Source organism: Grammomys surdaster, unplaced genomic scaffold (genome assembly GCF_004785775.1).
Source record: "Grammomys surdaster isolate TR1022 unplaced genomic scaffold, NIH_TR_1.0 126118, whole genome shotgun sequence".
NCBI classification, from domain to species: Eukaryota; Metazoa; Chordata; class Mammalia; order Rodentia; family Muridae; genus Grammomys; species Grammomys surdaster.
In genome coordinates this window covers 5,134,237-5,148,126 of record NW_021620926.1, presented here as the reverse complement: position 1 = coordinate 5,148,126, position 13,890 = coordinate 5,134,237, and the positions used below count along the sequence as shown (strand labels likewise).

The following is a 13,890-nucleotide window of genomic DNA, read 5'->3' as shown; positions in this document are numbered from 1 at the left end:
GATGCAAGGGAAGATTCCACAGAGTTTAGGGTCGCACTTTAAAACAGTCAGTAATCCAGCTATACAGGCAGTGCTTCAGTGAGAAAACCTTGTATCTGTATTGGTTCATTTTTTATCAACACCACAAATGTTTTTATAACCACATCCTAACTTTGGTTGTTATTGTTTGAATCAGCTTAAATCATAGTAATGATTGAAAGTAGTGTTGATTGTTGGCCACTAATCCCTACAATCCATTTTAATATTTGACATAAATATATAGCCTTCAAAGTAAGTTTTTCTCCAACATAGCTTTTTACCTTTTTGTATGTCTTTTACTAAATGTCAAAAAATTAACTTTCCATGTTAATACATAAAAGCAATATTATGAGGAAACTAAAGAGCATTCGTTTGTACCTGTAATACATTAGATTTCCTGCCTCTCTCCACTTTATTGAGGTATAATTGACAAGCTCACTTAGATTCCTTTAGTTCCACTTTTTCCCGTTAGAACTTTAGAGCACTGTGGACTTCTTTTTCTGTTAGCCCCAAACCTTCCCGCACACACTCTCCACACAGGACATTTCCTGTGTCTAGTAATAATACCCTCTTGAGACTGACCATACAGGTGATTATAGAATGTCAGACTTCTCCTGATGCTATGAAGTTTGTTCATTACAAGCAGCCTCTCAGGAATATATAAGTAGTCTTGGGGGATGGGACCCACTCAAATTCTTTTTTTTAAAAAAAAGTCTGATACTTACTACATCTTTGAACTTCAGACTTCTTCCTGGCTTCCAGTGGAGACTGGCTGATTTCTGTTTTGTCACTTCTTTGCACCCGTGCCTACTCTGATGTGGAGGCATTAATAAACAACCATGGAAAGTAAGTGTGTGAGGGGAGGAGAAGCAAGCCGCTCAGGAGCTCCCCAAGCTGAGCAGCGGTGTCTAGTTCCCTGCACATCGCACCATGTGTCCCATACCTCTCAGACGTGGTCAGCTCCACTGCCATGCCTCTTCTGACACTGAGAGACAGCTTGTTCCAGTGGTTGATACATTAGGTAATGTGAACATGATGCCAGTTTTGCATGAGCTTTTGCGTGATTTTGCTGGCAAGCAACATTAGGCAAATGCAGAAAACTGCCCAGCAGAACCAATATGGGTGCAGACATACAAAACGTGCATAGCCATATGCACATACCTTAAACATCTTCCCTTCTGCAGTTCAACGTGTCTTTCGAGCCATACCCACCCACATTTGATGTCAATTTCCCATCCATCTCTTATAGCCCTTTTGCTAATTTTCACAGTTGCTATGCCCTTCTGGATCCCATTTCTACAAGCCACCTTCTTCTTTTTTTTTTTTTTTTTTTTAGATGTGGTACCTTACTATTGTATAATCATTCATTCCATAACCATTTAACATACATAGTACTATGCTGTTTTTTAAATTGGGTTCCTGTCTTCTTTGGTGTGTCATTTTTGAAGTTTTTGTATGTGATAACCAACCGCATTTTTCCTATAAACCTTTGCAGCCACAAGAATTTGCATAGTTTTACATAGCATAGTTGATGGTTTTAGAATGCACTTGTCTTGTTATAACTGAACTGATAGCAGTTACCAATTGATGAGTCCCAGAAAAGAATATTAAAAGTTATGTGTTAAGACATATCTTTCTATGTCTTTGGTGTCCTTCAGCCTCTTAGATTTTTATATTCATACTCTCTCTTTCTGTCACACACTCACGTACACACACATACACACACATATGCAATGTGCACGCACACATGCACATGAGCTTCTGGAAGAGGAGAACCTTCACATTGTGAAGCAGTGGACATCACTGAGTCAGTACAGGATATCTTCAGACACACGGGTTTGTATCAGTTATTATTTATTGTCTTTGGTGTTATAGCTTCAAAAAACAAATTCAAGTTGTCAACTTGAAAGAAATAATGCCATCTCAGGATGATTTTAAGGTGACACAATAAGTTTTAAATGTAACTTGTTGTTTTACTAATGATTCTTTGTTTTCTTCTTGATGCATCCATAGTTTCTGAACAGACATTACAGTCAGGTACAGTATAGAAAAATCAATATATAACTAAAAGAAACCTTTCCTTTATTTTTGTAAAGCTGATGTTGAACACACACAGGTGTAATTTTATCATATTACAGAATAAATTAATATTATTACTCTAAAAATTTTAAGTTTGCAGAAAATAAGTACTTTATTCAGGAAGAAATATACAAGATTCTTTCTCTTCCTGCATCACAGGCATATTCCAATGGAAGATAATTCAGCTAGATTAAGTTTCATTTTATATTTCCTTGAACATTGTCACTGTTAGATCTTACTCTTCACAGACTGCAGGAAAAGGTCTGGATATGGCTGTTTGCATTGGTCCAGATCCTGTGCATGCTGGTTAGATCCACTCAGCACTGCCTTGCACAGAGGCTGCTGGCTAATTCCCTTACGTTGCTGATGACTTGTTCTCTAGAACTACAGGCCTGCACTAAAACAAGATCTGAAACCTCCTCACTTTAAACAGCATCATGTTGCTCACCAAGTCAGAGCAGGTGCATGGGTAGTACTTAATTTGGCTCCTCTTTTCTTTGCCTATGTATTCATAGGAATTTCATCTCTTCATTCTCTGTGGATTATGATCTTGTCTTTTAAGGTGAATCTGTAGCAAACAGGACAAAGCAAAAGTCTTGCCAGAAATTTAGCTGCAAATCAACACCTTCTCTTCCCTTACTAGGACATTCTGCCTAATCACCGTTGTGACTCTTCTGACAAACTGTTAGTGTTTTATTTTAAATGAAAGTGAGGAGGGAACACTTGGTTGTGCATTGGGTTATGTAATGAGCACCATTACTGTAAGGATATAGTGCTTAAACATCTGTGGTCTTAACAGACTCATTTCTTTAAGCACTTTAAGGTGCCAGCATGTTGAGAAGAAACTAGGATTATACTTTACCTTATTTTATTCGTAAAGTGATTTGACTTTATTAATTCAAACAACATGACAGCCCGGTTTTGTTCACATGGCATTGCTGTTTTGCTCAATTCTTTAAGCTTTACAATCTCAGAATTGACATTTTGATACTGAGTGGATAGGGATGACTTTAAAGTCCATAATGTCCATAATAATAGAGAATGGCCTTTTGCTGGATGTTGTCAGCTTTAGTTAGTGGTACTGAGGACAGAGCAAATAATTTGCTTTTGTTTGCACCCAGTCACTACTATAGATAATCAAATCAAACAGGAAGAGGTTGAGAAATGTACAAATCTGCTCTTAAGAGAATGGAGATATGGTTATCCAAATTACTTCAGTTCCCAGTGGCTTAGAAGTCAAAACTACTGTCATGAGACTAATGTGGTACTGACCTTTCCCAATCCCAGTTCTCAGGACACTGCTAGTTCTCAATATCATAAAATAATAACATAGTAAGGTGAGATTATTTGGCAAAATATGAAAGATATGAAACTAAGAAAGGGAGGACAGTGGGACCTGAAAGGCATAGTACAGTTTTAACCAGCTGAGCAAAGAAGCCTTGTTGAAAGTAAAGAGCAGAAGGAAGAAGGGATGAGTATTGCAGGCGGTGGGTACTGTAGGCTAAAGCTTTGTAATAGGAGCAAGCCTGATCTGGCCTGTGGCTGAGTGCTGAGTGGACAGAGAGGGCTGAAGCTGAAGGCAGAAGCCAGACCCTGCAGGTCTCTATTGAGCACTTGAACTCCTCTCTGACAGGGAAGCATTCAGTAGTGATTTCATCTCAGCATCTCATCTCCTTCCCTAATGCTCATTTTTGTGAGAGAGCCATTGTTCATCAAGCTGCCTGTCAGTAATTGGAATTTTAACTCTAGGTGTTTTCTAAGTGTTTTTGTTTAAGGAGAAATAAAATTTGTATTTTTACCAGCCTGTTAATAACAATTTAAGTTAGTTGCTGTGTTGCTAAGGAAGAAAGGAAGGAAGGAAGGAAGGAAGGAAGGAAGGAAGGAAGGAAGGAAGGAAGGAAGGAAGGAAGGAAGGAAAGCTTGTAAGTTTTATGTATTATAAACCAGCATACCACTGAATCAGAATTGTTCCTCCTGCATGCTTTATGTTTCTACAGTCATTCTGTAATAGTTCTTACGTCCAATCTTTAATTTCATTGACTCAGTCTGGTTACTACCTCTGGCTGGGCTTGCCATTCAAGGCTGATCTCTTCCTTGCACCTGTGCATGCGTTTTATTTGTGCTTGTGACAATAGTTGTATTTTCTAGATACCGTCTGTTAATGAAAAACACCTTTACGAGTGGTTTTCTGCAGCTAATGTTTTCTTGCATCTTGTTTTTTGTTAGCATCCTCCAAAGTCTTAAAGAACATGTGTGAGAACTTCTACAAATATTCAAAGCCCAAGAAAATCCGCGTGTGCGTTGGAACCTGGAATGTGAATGGTGGGAAGCAGTTCCGCAGCATAGCATTCAAGAACCAGACGCTCACTGACTGGCTTCTGGATGCTCCCAAGTTAGCTGGCATCCAGGAGTTTCAAGGTTGGATTTTTATATCAGGGGTTTAACTAAAGTCTTGACTTCAGTGTGACACTTAACTAATTCAGAACAGAAACTCAGCCTTTTAAATTAGTTTGAAAGCCAATATTTCTCAGGTTAAGTCTGATAAAATCTTACCTCACTTTTTATTTGTAGACAATTTGTTATTTAGTAAAAAAAACAATAGTGGAGCTGGGTATGGTGGTTTACATCTGTAATCCCAGCACTCCCGAGATTGAGGCAAGAGGATTGCTCTAATTTCTAGCCAAGCCTGGACTACACAGTAAAACTTTGATTCATAAAACAAAACAAACAGAAAATTTAAAAAAAATTTTTTGGCTAGTTGTTTCTCAGGAGATTGGGATAGGGACATCTTTGAAGGCAGCCACACATATAAGAGAAACTACTTCTGTTTTGATTTAAATAGACATGACCCAAGTTTATTTTGTAGTTGATCGTTCATTCTTTATGATTTAAGCCCAGAATGTTCCGTTTTCCAGGGAGGATCATGAGCAGTCTTATAGAGGCCTAGAGAGATGGCTCAGAGAGAAAAGGGCCTTCTGTTCTTTTAAAACTCTGAGGTTTCACAGATGTGGCATACACACATACGCAAAACAACAACAACAACAACAACAAAAACACAAAACTTAGTTGTCCATTGTGGATACTCTGCCCTGAAGCTATTCATAGAACTTTCTAACATGATAGTAATTAGTGTTAGGAACTTAAGAATGCACTTAAACTTCCTTTAAAAATAGCCTGTTGCTACCAATATTAATACATGAAGGTGCTGTGTGTAGGAAATTGTGCGAGGTAGAAATTTTCCTTTTTTTAGTCCTTTTTAATCAATCATATCTTAGCTTTTGGAATTTCTTTCAAACATTTTATTAAAATCTGGCCGTTTTCAGTTACAGTATCCTAGTTGGAAAAGAGATAATAATAGAATGATTAATAATAACAGTAAAAACGGTATCATAGATTTTTTTTCCCACATGTTTAATTCTCATAGCAAACTCATTACATTGAGGCTGTTACTCCAGTTTCATTGATGAAGAGCCTAAAACACAGACAGGGGCCCGCAGCCAGTGTGGCGAAGGCAGGGTCTGAGCTGCATCATGGTCCCAGTGCTGTGTGTGTCAGGTGTATAGGGAAGTTCCCTCCTTAATTCCTTCAAGCTTCAGCCTCCTGTCTGCTAACAAAAGCAAGAACTGCTTCATCAGGTGTTGTGTTCTGATGAGCAGACGCAGGCGTGACCATTGCCCACCGTCCCCGCCACTAAATATCTTCTGGTTCTCAATCATCTTCTCAGAATAATTCCTTTAATTCTGCAGAGTTGATTCACTTTCACCTTTAAGAAGTGACTGTTTCTCTGTTGTTTGTGGCACAAATTTTAACAGTTATTTTTAAATGATTTTATTTAGTTCTTAAGGATCTTCAAAATATTCTTAAACAGACTTAAATTTACAACAGTGTGGCTCACTGATAAATTTTTACCTTCAATATGAATTTGGTTAAATTCAAAAATTTTTATGTGATCTAGGACTGTACTCTGTTGGATGAGGTTGCCATTTGACCTATGTTATATTTAAAGGTGTTTTTGGATGCTTAATTATAGATAAGAGAAGTAAGCCAACTGATATTTTTGCAATTGGCTTTGAAGAAATGGTGGAGCTGAATGCTGGGAACATTGTGAATGCAAGGTGAGCTAGCTTGGTAACAGCACTGGAAAGACAAGTAAATGAGTTGTTACAATGATGGAACTGAGAAAATATGTGGAAAGGTACTTTTTAAACTGTAAATAGCAGTTTTCAATATTTTTGGTATGAGTCTTTTTCTAAACTTAAAATACTGATATTATATTAGAAATTAAGACTGAAAATATAAATAATTATATTAAAATAACAGGAACTGGCAAGATGGCTTTTCTCCAAACCTGCTGACCTGAGTTTGATTCTGGAACCACTATAAAAAGGAGAGGGAGAAAGCAGCTCTGCAGAGTTGACTGCTGCCCTCCAGGTGTGCACTGTAGTGCACATGGCCATGCATGCACATACCATACAGCAACGATAGAGAGCCTGTGACAGTTAACATACATTTCCCCCTCTCCTTTCTTAACATGTCTAAATCAGAAGTTTACTAGGAAGCATGGCATTGTTTTACAGGTTTTACAGATCACTTAATGTCTACATTGAGAAACCTGGATTCTTACATATGCTCTGTGTACTTCCATATTGTGCTGCAATATTGTTATGAGTGAGTTACATGAAGAAAAATCAGATAAAATACAGTTGGAAAAATACTTTGATAACCTTTCTAGAAAATGTCTGCTTTGTTAGGTACTGTATAAAAACTGAATAAATTGTAGTACCTCTTAAAGGTTAGTTGAAAACAGAATCTAAAACCTTGTTAGTGAACTTTGAAAAAACAGATTTGTTTGTTTGTATGTATATTAGTGTTTTTCCTTTGTGTATGTGAGCCACATACAGGCGCTGCCTGCAGAGGTCAGAAGAGGCCATCAGATGCTCCTGAGACTGGAGTTAGAGATGGCTAGGAGCCATCATGTATGTGAGTGCTGGGGACTGAATGTGCTTGTAACTGCTGAGCACCTCAACACGATTAGTGAGCTTTCTGTGCTTTTGTTGTACTAAAATCTCTTTCTCTTCCATGGAGTGGTCTAGAACACTGTGTGTTGGTCATTTAGAAAAGTTCACTGTGTATGTAGATATTCCTAATTTTGACACATCTTCAGTGTGAGTGTACTGTTTTGGTTGGTATCATCAATGGATATTTCATCAAAATCTTCAACTATTAGGTAGCAGTAAAGATTATAGTAGCTAATATAAGTTTTATAAAAATTCTCACTTTTGCTTGAAAATACAACTTTTGGGCCAGCAAGCTAGGTCAGCAGATAAGGATATTTGCCACCAAGCCTGATGACCTAGTTGGACCACTAGAATCCACATGGTAAAAGTGAAAAGCCAATTCCTACAAGTTGTCTTCTGATTTGTTCCCCTCCCCCCGCCCCCCACACACATTGGTACACTACACCAATGTAAAAAATAACTTAAAAATATAGAAGAAAATTTCAAGGCTTTTTGTTGTTGTTGTTTGTGTTGTTTTTTTGGGGGGGGGGGTTGGGTGGTTTTGTTTTGTTTTGTTTTTACTCTAGAGTTGTCTTTTTCAGACAAGGACCCAGTCTGGCCACAAACTAGCCATGTAGTTGGGGCTGGTCTTAAATTTCTGATTCTTCTGCCTCTGTCTCCCAAGTGCTGAGTTCCAGGTGAGAATGCAACCCCACTTTATCCACAGATGGGATTGAGCCCAGGGCTCTGTGCATGCTAGACAAACTCTATGCTGACTGAGCTATGTCCCCTGGTCTTCAGATTGTGTTCTTAGATGTTAATACTATCACTTGTTTTCCTTATAACAAATAGGACAGGCTGAAGAAATGACTCCCGATAGTGTCAGCCCAAGTGATCACACCCTGAGTAGTTCTTTCAAGGAATGTATGCTATGAGAGGTAGCAGGGAGCTCACAGCCCAGAACGGCAGGGGCTTCCACTCAGTGATTAGAGAACTCAGAACCTGAAGAGGCAGCTCACAGGTGGACTTGAGTGAGACCAGTAATATTCACCACTTCCCTAGAGCCAAGCCAGCCTGTTAAACCTTTGGATATTTTTACAGTTTAGTTGAATAGTTGATATCAGTTCTTTCTGAAGCTTAATTATAATAGCCTGAATATTTTATAGCTCTTAGTGAAGTAATAGGTGTGTACACTGATCATCAGTAGATGATGTTGATTGATATTGTGCCCTGAAGAACAGCCATGAGCAACTCTATAAAGAATGTATTAGCCCCATTTTGCCAAAAGAAGTAAAGCTGACCTTGTTTCTCAATTTTAGGTGATATTAAGGTTTACTGTGTGAAGATGGTATTGTAGTTTTTATAAAGATGAAAATCTCCATTGTATTAAAGACATAAAAGTAATTATGAGTGAAATGGTATATGTCTTAGATTTGGCCTAAAATACCTCAGGTCTATAAGAAGGAGGGAAGGAGAGAGATTTTGGAGCTAAATATTGGTATATGGTTAACTTTACAGTTAACCACTTGTAGGCGTTTAAATTTTTCCATAATTATTTTTAAAATTTTTCTTAAATTAAAAATAAAATTAGTTTAGGGGACTGGAGAGGTAACTCAGCAGTTAAGATCTCTTGCTGCTCTTCCAGTGAACCAAAGTTCAGTTCCCAGCATCCATATCAGGTGGCTCACAACAACTTATAACTCTGTCTCCAAGACTTTTAATGCCTGTCTCTGGCCTCCTTAGGCACCTATACATGCATGACATACATACATCACATACACACACACACACACACACACACACCAAGTAGTTTTTAAATAAATAAAATTTAAATTCATGAAATAAGATAAGTGGGGGGTGAGACAAAGTGATGTGTAGAAGTACATGTTTCTCATTAGCATAATTACATTAAAGTGTAAAGTTTGAGTCACTCACCTCACATCTCTTTTTAACTCATTTACATCTCTTTTGTTGTTTTGTTTCTTGGTGGTTTTTATTTTAGCATTATTTGTTTGGGTGCATGTGTGTATGAAGACACACATATGCAGTGGTGTACATGCAGAGGTCAGAGGATAACCTCAGGGTCAGTTCTCTCCTTCCCCAAGAGTCATGGGGATTGAACTCAGGTTGTCAGGCTTGGCCATGGTACCTTTACATGGTGTGCCATCTCACTAAACCCATATCTCCTCATGGATGAGTCATAAATTTTGAAACACTGTATTATTTTGGTTAAGCTGCACATTTTTAACAGAAACAAAACGCAGCTTGCATGAAAATTCTTTAAGAAATCAGATGTATAAAAGTACATATAAACGTTCCTTAACGTTTCCCTCTGTAATGCTTTGGTAGCACAACAAACCAGAAGCTGTGGGCAGTGGAACTGCAGAAGACCATCTCTAGAGACAACAAGTATGTTCTGCTGGCTTCAGAGCAGTTGGTGGGTGTCTGCCTGTTTGTCTTTATCAGACCACAGCATGCTCCCTTTATCAGGTCAGTGACAGACACCGTTCTCTCTTCTCACTACATGACAAGAAAGGTCCTAACAAGTGTGATGTCATCTCTTGCATTCATAATTTTTGTTTTGTAGAGATGTTGCAGTTGATACTGTGAAAACTGGGATGGGAGGTGCAACTGGAAATAAGGGTGCTGTTGCAATTCGGATGCTCTTCCACACCACCAGCCTTTGCTTCGTCTGCAGCCACTTTGCTGCAGGGCAGTCCCAAGTCAAAGAGAGAAATGAAGATTTTGTAGAAATAGCACGAAAACTGAGTTTTCCCATGGTAAGCTTCTGCTGTTTATTCTTTATGACAAACCTTTGCATTGTATTTCAGTTTATCCTACATTTTCTGTCAGCAGTTTTGAAGATTTAAAGCAGTCCTTAGAGACACCAACAATGTTCGTCTACTTCATGTCTGCTGTCTTGTACTATTGGGCTCAAGGTGTAATGTTGATAGTGCAACCCCCATGAAGCAGAGAGACAGTGGGACACACGGGTTGTTTAGAACTTCAGGTGCTGTCTCCTGTTTCCAGGGAAGAATGCTCTTCTCTCATGACTATGTATTTTGGTGTGGTGATTTCAACTATCGAATTGATCTTCCTAATGAAGAAGTTAAAGAACTCATAAGACAGCAAAACTGGGATTCTCTTATAGCTGGAGATCAACTCATCAATCAGAAAAATGCAGGACAGGTAAGTACATACTGAGAAGATAATTGTCTTACAAAAGGGACTTTTGGAGGGCTAGGGACATGGGTCAGCAATTAAGTGCACTCACTGCTCTTGCAAAAAACCCAGGTTCAGTTCCCAGCAGCCACACGTTGGGCAGCTCACAACCACCGTAACTCCAGGTCCAGAGGATTCTCCTTCTGGCCTCCTGCACATTACATGATACACAGTAGACAAGTAGGCATATAAAAAGATACACAGAAATAAAAAGGAATATAAGTTTTCTTTTCCAGAGAGAGACAGAGAAAGAGAGAGAATATGAATATTTGGGGACCGAGGAGATAAGAATGGGGTTAAAGCACCTACCATTCAATGCTGAAGTTTGATCTTCAGCACCTACACAGAAAGCCCCAGGTAAAAGCTTGGTGCAGTGGCATGCACCTGCCATCCTTAGGCAGCTAGGAAGCAGACACGAGAACCAGTCAATTGCCAGAAGGCTTTTACCAGCCAGCTTGGAGTAAAACTGTAGAATCAAGATAAATCCTGCCTCATTGAGATAGAAGGGGAGAACCAACTACCAAAAGTTGTCCTTTGACCTCCACATGTGTCTTGTGGCATGTATATGCCCTCTTCACTCAACACACTCACATATAAAATTATAAATATACACACGATAAAGAAAAGTTGTAAAAGGAGGGTATAAATTTTAACAGTTAAACATATTTTATTTCATTTCTATATTTGTTGGGAGTTGTTTATACATCTGTAGCTAAACATTGAATTATTTTTTTCTTGAAAGAATGAAAGAAAAGAAGAAAAGAAAGGGAAGAGAATATTTTTTTAAAAGTTTATAATTCTTCCTAGGAAGAAAATACATTAATGTGTTTGTAAGATGCACTGTCAAGCAGAAGTCTTATAATTGTAGGGATGGTAATAATGTGGACTCTCAGATTAAGTAGATGAGGCAGAAAGAGTGTGTAGGTAACAGGATGAGGGGTGCCGAGACACAGCACAGCTCCGGCAGTCATGAACTTAGCAGCTGAAGTAAGTTGCCTGCATAGAGCCTACATAGGACCAAGCCAGCCAGAGTTGCAGTATGGAGAGGCTGGATGACTCCAGGCCCGTCCCTTATGGAGGAGCCATTGGCAACTGAGAGTTACTGCAGGAGGGAGAACCTTTTTTTTTTTTTTTTTAAGATCTGGCCTTGGGTAGGTTTTCCGTGCTCTAGTACACTGATTCTCCACCTCTAGGTCACCACTCTTTGGGAGTCACGTACCAGATAGTTTCATTAGGATTCATAACAGTAGCAAAATTACAGTTGTGAGGTAGCAACGAAAATAATGCTAAGGCTGGAGGTCAGCACAGGAGGAGCTGTGCTAAAGGGTCACAGTGTTAGGGAGGGTAAGGGCCACTGTGACAGTGGATGTCCCCACACCCATGCACTAGTACAGCACCCAGTGGATATCATGAGTTGTCAAAAAGGAAGACATGCTGCTGAGAGGGACGGGGGAGAGTTGAAGAGGGCAATAGAGGTCATACATGATCATGTTTCATTGCATACATGGATTCTCAAAGACCAAGAAAAATGTTTAAAATTTAAATAAAAGCATAAACGTTTATGTGTTTTGAAAAAAAAACTTTGTGTATGTTTATTTTAGATCTTTAGAGGATTTTTAGAGGGAAAAGTAACATTTGCTCCAACCTATAAATATGACTTGTTTTCCGAAGACTATGACACCAGTGAGAAGTGCCGTACCCCTGCTTGGACAGACCGTGTCCTTTGGAGAAGGAGGAAGTGGCCTTTTGACAGATCAGGTTAGGAGTGGAGTTTTTATTTAGGTAAAAAATTAATCTGAATATTGTGAGAAGGAAGAAAGGAGCTATAAATATTAAGCAACAAAAAGCTTTTTTATGCATATGCTATCTAGTATAAAACAAACATTTTGAAAACATTTTATGCCCATTTTTTTCAGTGACATGATTTCTTGTAAAGTAAAGAAACATTTATTTTGTAAAATTCCTGATTGCAGCCCTGAAATTGTGGTTTTTGAATGACCTTTTGGTCATTATGAACTTTTATGAAACATTGTTTAGTCCCAGGCCTTTAAGTAATTTTAGAAGTAAACAGCATCTTAATTCTTCTCAAGTAAAGACTAAAATAACTTGACCAAATATATTTCTTGGTGAAAGAGTGTAATACTGGCTGCTTCTGGCATTCTAGCCTCAGACTGCTGAAGGTTCTAGACGGAAGTAGGCACTTACAGGTGTCACATGGCCTGCCTGTCCTTCTCATGTTGCTTCTCTTAAGTTGTCTTTTGTTCTAATGCAGCTGAAGATTTAGATCTTCTGAATGCTAGTTTCCAAGACGAAAGTAAAATCCTTTATACATGGACTCCTGGCACCTTGCTGCACTATGGGAGAGCCGAGCTGAAGACTTCTGACCACAGGTTTAAACCACCTCAGTTTTTCTAATGATGCTTGAAGTTTGTTTGAAATAAATCCCTTTAGAAACATTTCTAACACATCTGCCTTCCTCTGTGCCTTAAGGCCCGTTGTTGCCCTGATTGATATAGATATATTTGAAGTTGAAGCTGAAGAGAGGCAAAAAATTTATAAAGAGGTTATTGCAGTCCAGGGCCCACCAGATGGTACAGTGATGGTCTCAATCAAAAGCTCTGCACAAGAAAATACCTTTTTTGATGATGCTTTGATTGATGAGCTTCTGCAGCAGTTTGCACACTTTGGTGAAGTTATACTCATAAGGTGAGTGAGGGGTTTGTGACCCAGAGTGCATGTAAATAAGTGGTACATTGGAAAGCCTGATCTAGTGACTGACTCCTTCATAAATCTGATATTTCCAGACTAAAGAGCTATACTTGGGATGTTATTCAAGAGATCCTGGGTTTTGAAGTAGTTTCTCTACTTAGAAAACTTAAAATGAATAATGAAACTTACACGAACTATTGGAGACAAAGCTATGTTTGCGTTTAGGAATGACCTCTACATGGTTCCTCTACAGTGGAGCACTGTAGCAAGCTCTGTGTGAGAGGAAAGCTATGCTTGGTCAGTTTAGTGTTTTAAGGAGAGAAAAGTAAAGGCTTGAATGGTGCACACCAGTCCTCTAGGATTCAAAAGGCAGAAGGACAATCACTTCAAGGCCAGTATAATCTACATAGAGAGTATATAAATAAATAACTTCTTTAATAAGTAAATGGCCTAGAGGGATTTTTTTTATTCCCTAAGCTTAAGAAATGAGATGTTTATATTATAAATATCATTATAAATGATAAATGTTCCGTTTCCAGCCAGCTGAGATGTGATGGGTAGGAGCCATCTGTTGCAGTCTCGGTCCCTGGGCTGACTTCCCCACCTGCTTTCTGCAGGGCTGCAGGCCTCTTGTCTTAGCAGGGTTTTCTTTCACATGTTCAACTGTTTTGGGAAGTTGGATTTCATGTGTGTCTTTTAATTCCTCTGTATGTTGTTCATTTGCTTCTTTGAGGATATTTTATTTGTATTCGGTAGGCAAACCTCTATATGATACGGTACTGTAGAAGAGCAGAGAACTTCAAGGCATGGCTCTGCTTATAATCTATTTGGAGAAGTCACTGTAGTGGCTTCTTCTCCAGATCCA

At 38.7% G+C, this 13,890-nt stretch overlaps 1 protein-coding gene across 2 annotated transcripts in view; it reads left to right on the top strand.

Moving 5' to 3' along the window:
* Synj1 (synaptojanin 1) overlaps positions 1-13,890 on the top strand; it is a 71,903-nt gene that overhangs the window by 35,768 nt on the left and 22,245 nt on the right. For both annotated transcript variants that reach the window (XM_028756323.1, XM_028756325.1), the window contains exons 13-20: positions 4,324-4,515; positions 6,128-6,212; positions 9,444-9,584; positions 9,682-9,874; positions 10,125-10,283; positions 11,918-12,074; positions 12,589-12,706; positions 12,807-13,022. In XM_028756323.1, the coding sequence (XP_028612156.1) occupies positions 4,324-4,515; positions 6,128-6,212; positions 9,444-9,584; positions 9,682-9,874; positions 10,125-10,283; positions 11,918-12,074; positions 12,589-12,706; positions 12,807-13,022 (1,261 nt within the window). The remainder of the gene's footprint in view (positions 1-4,323; positions 4,516-6,127; positions 6,213-9,443; positions 9,585-9,681; positions 9,875-10,124; positions 10,284-11,917; positions 12,075-12,588; positions 12,707-12,806; positions 13,023-13,890) is intronic.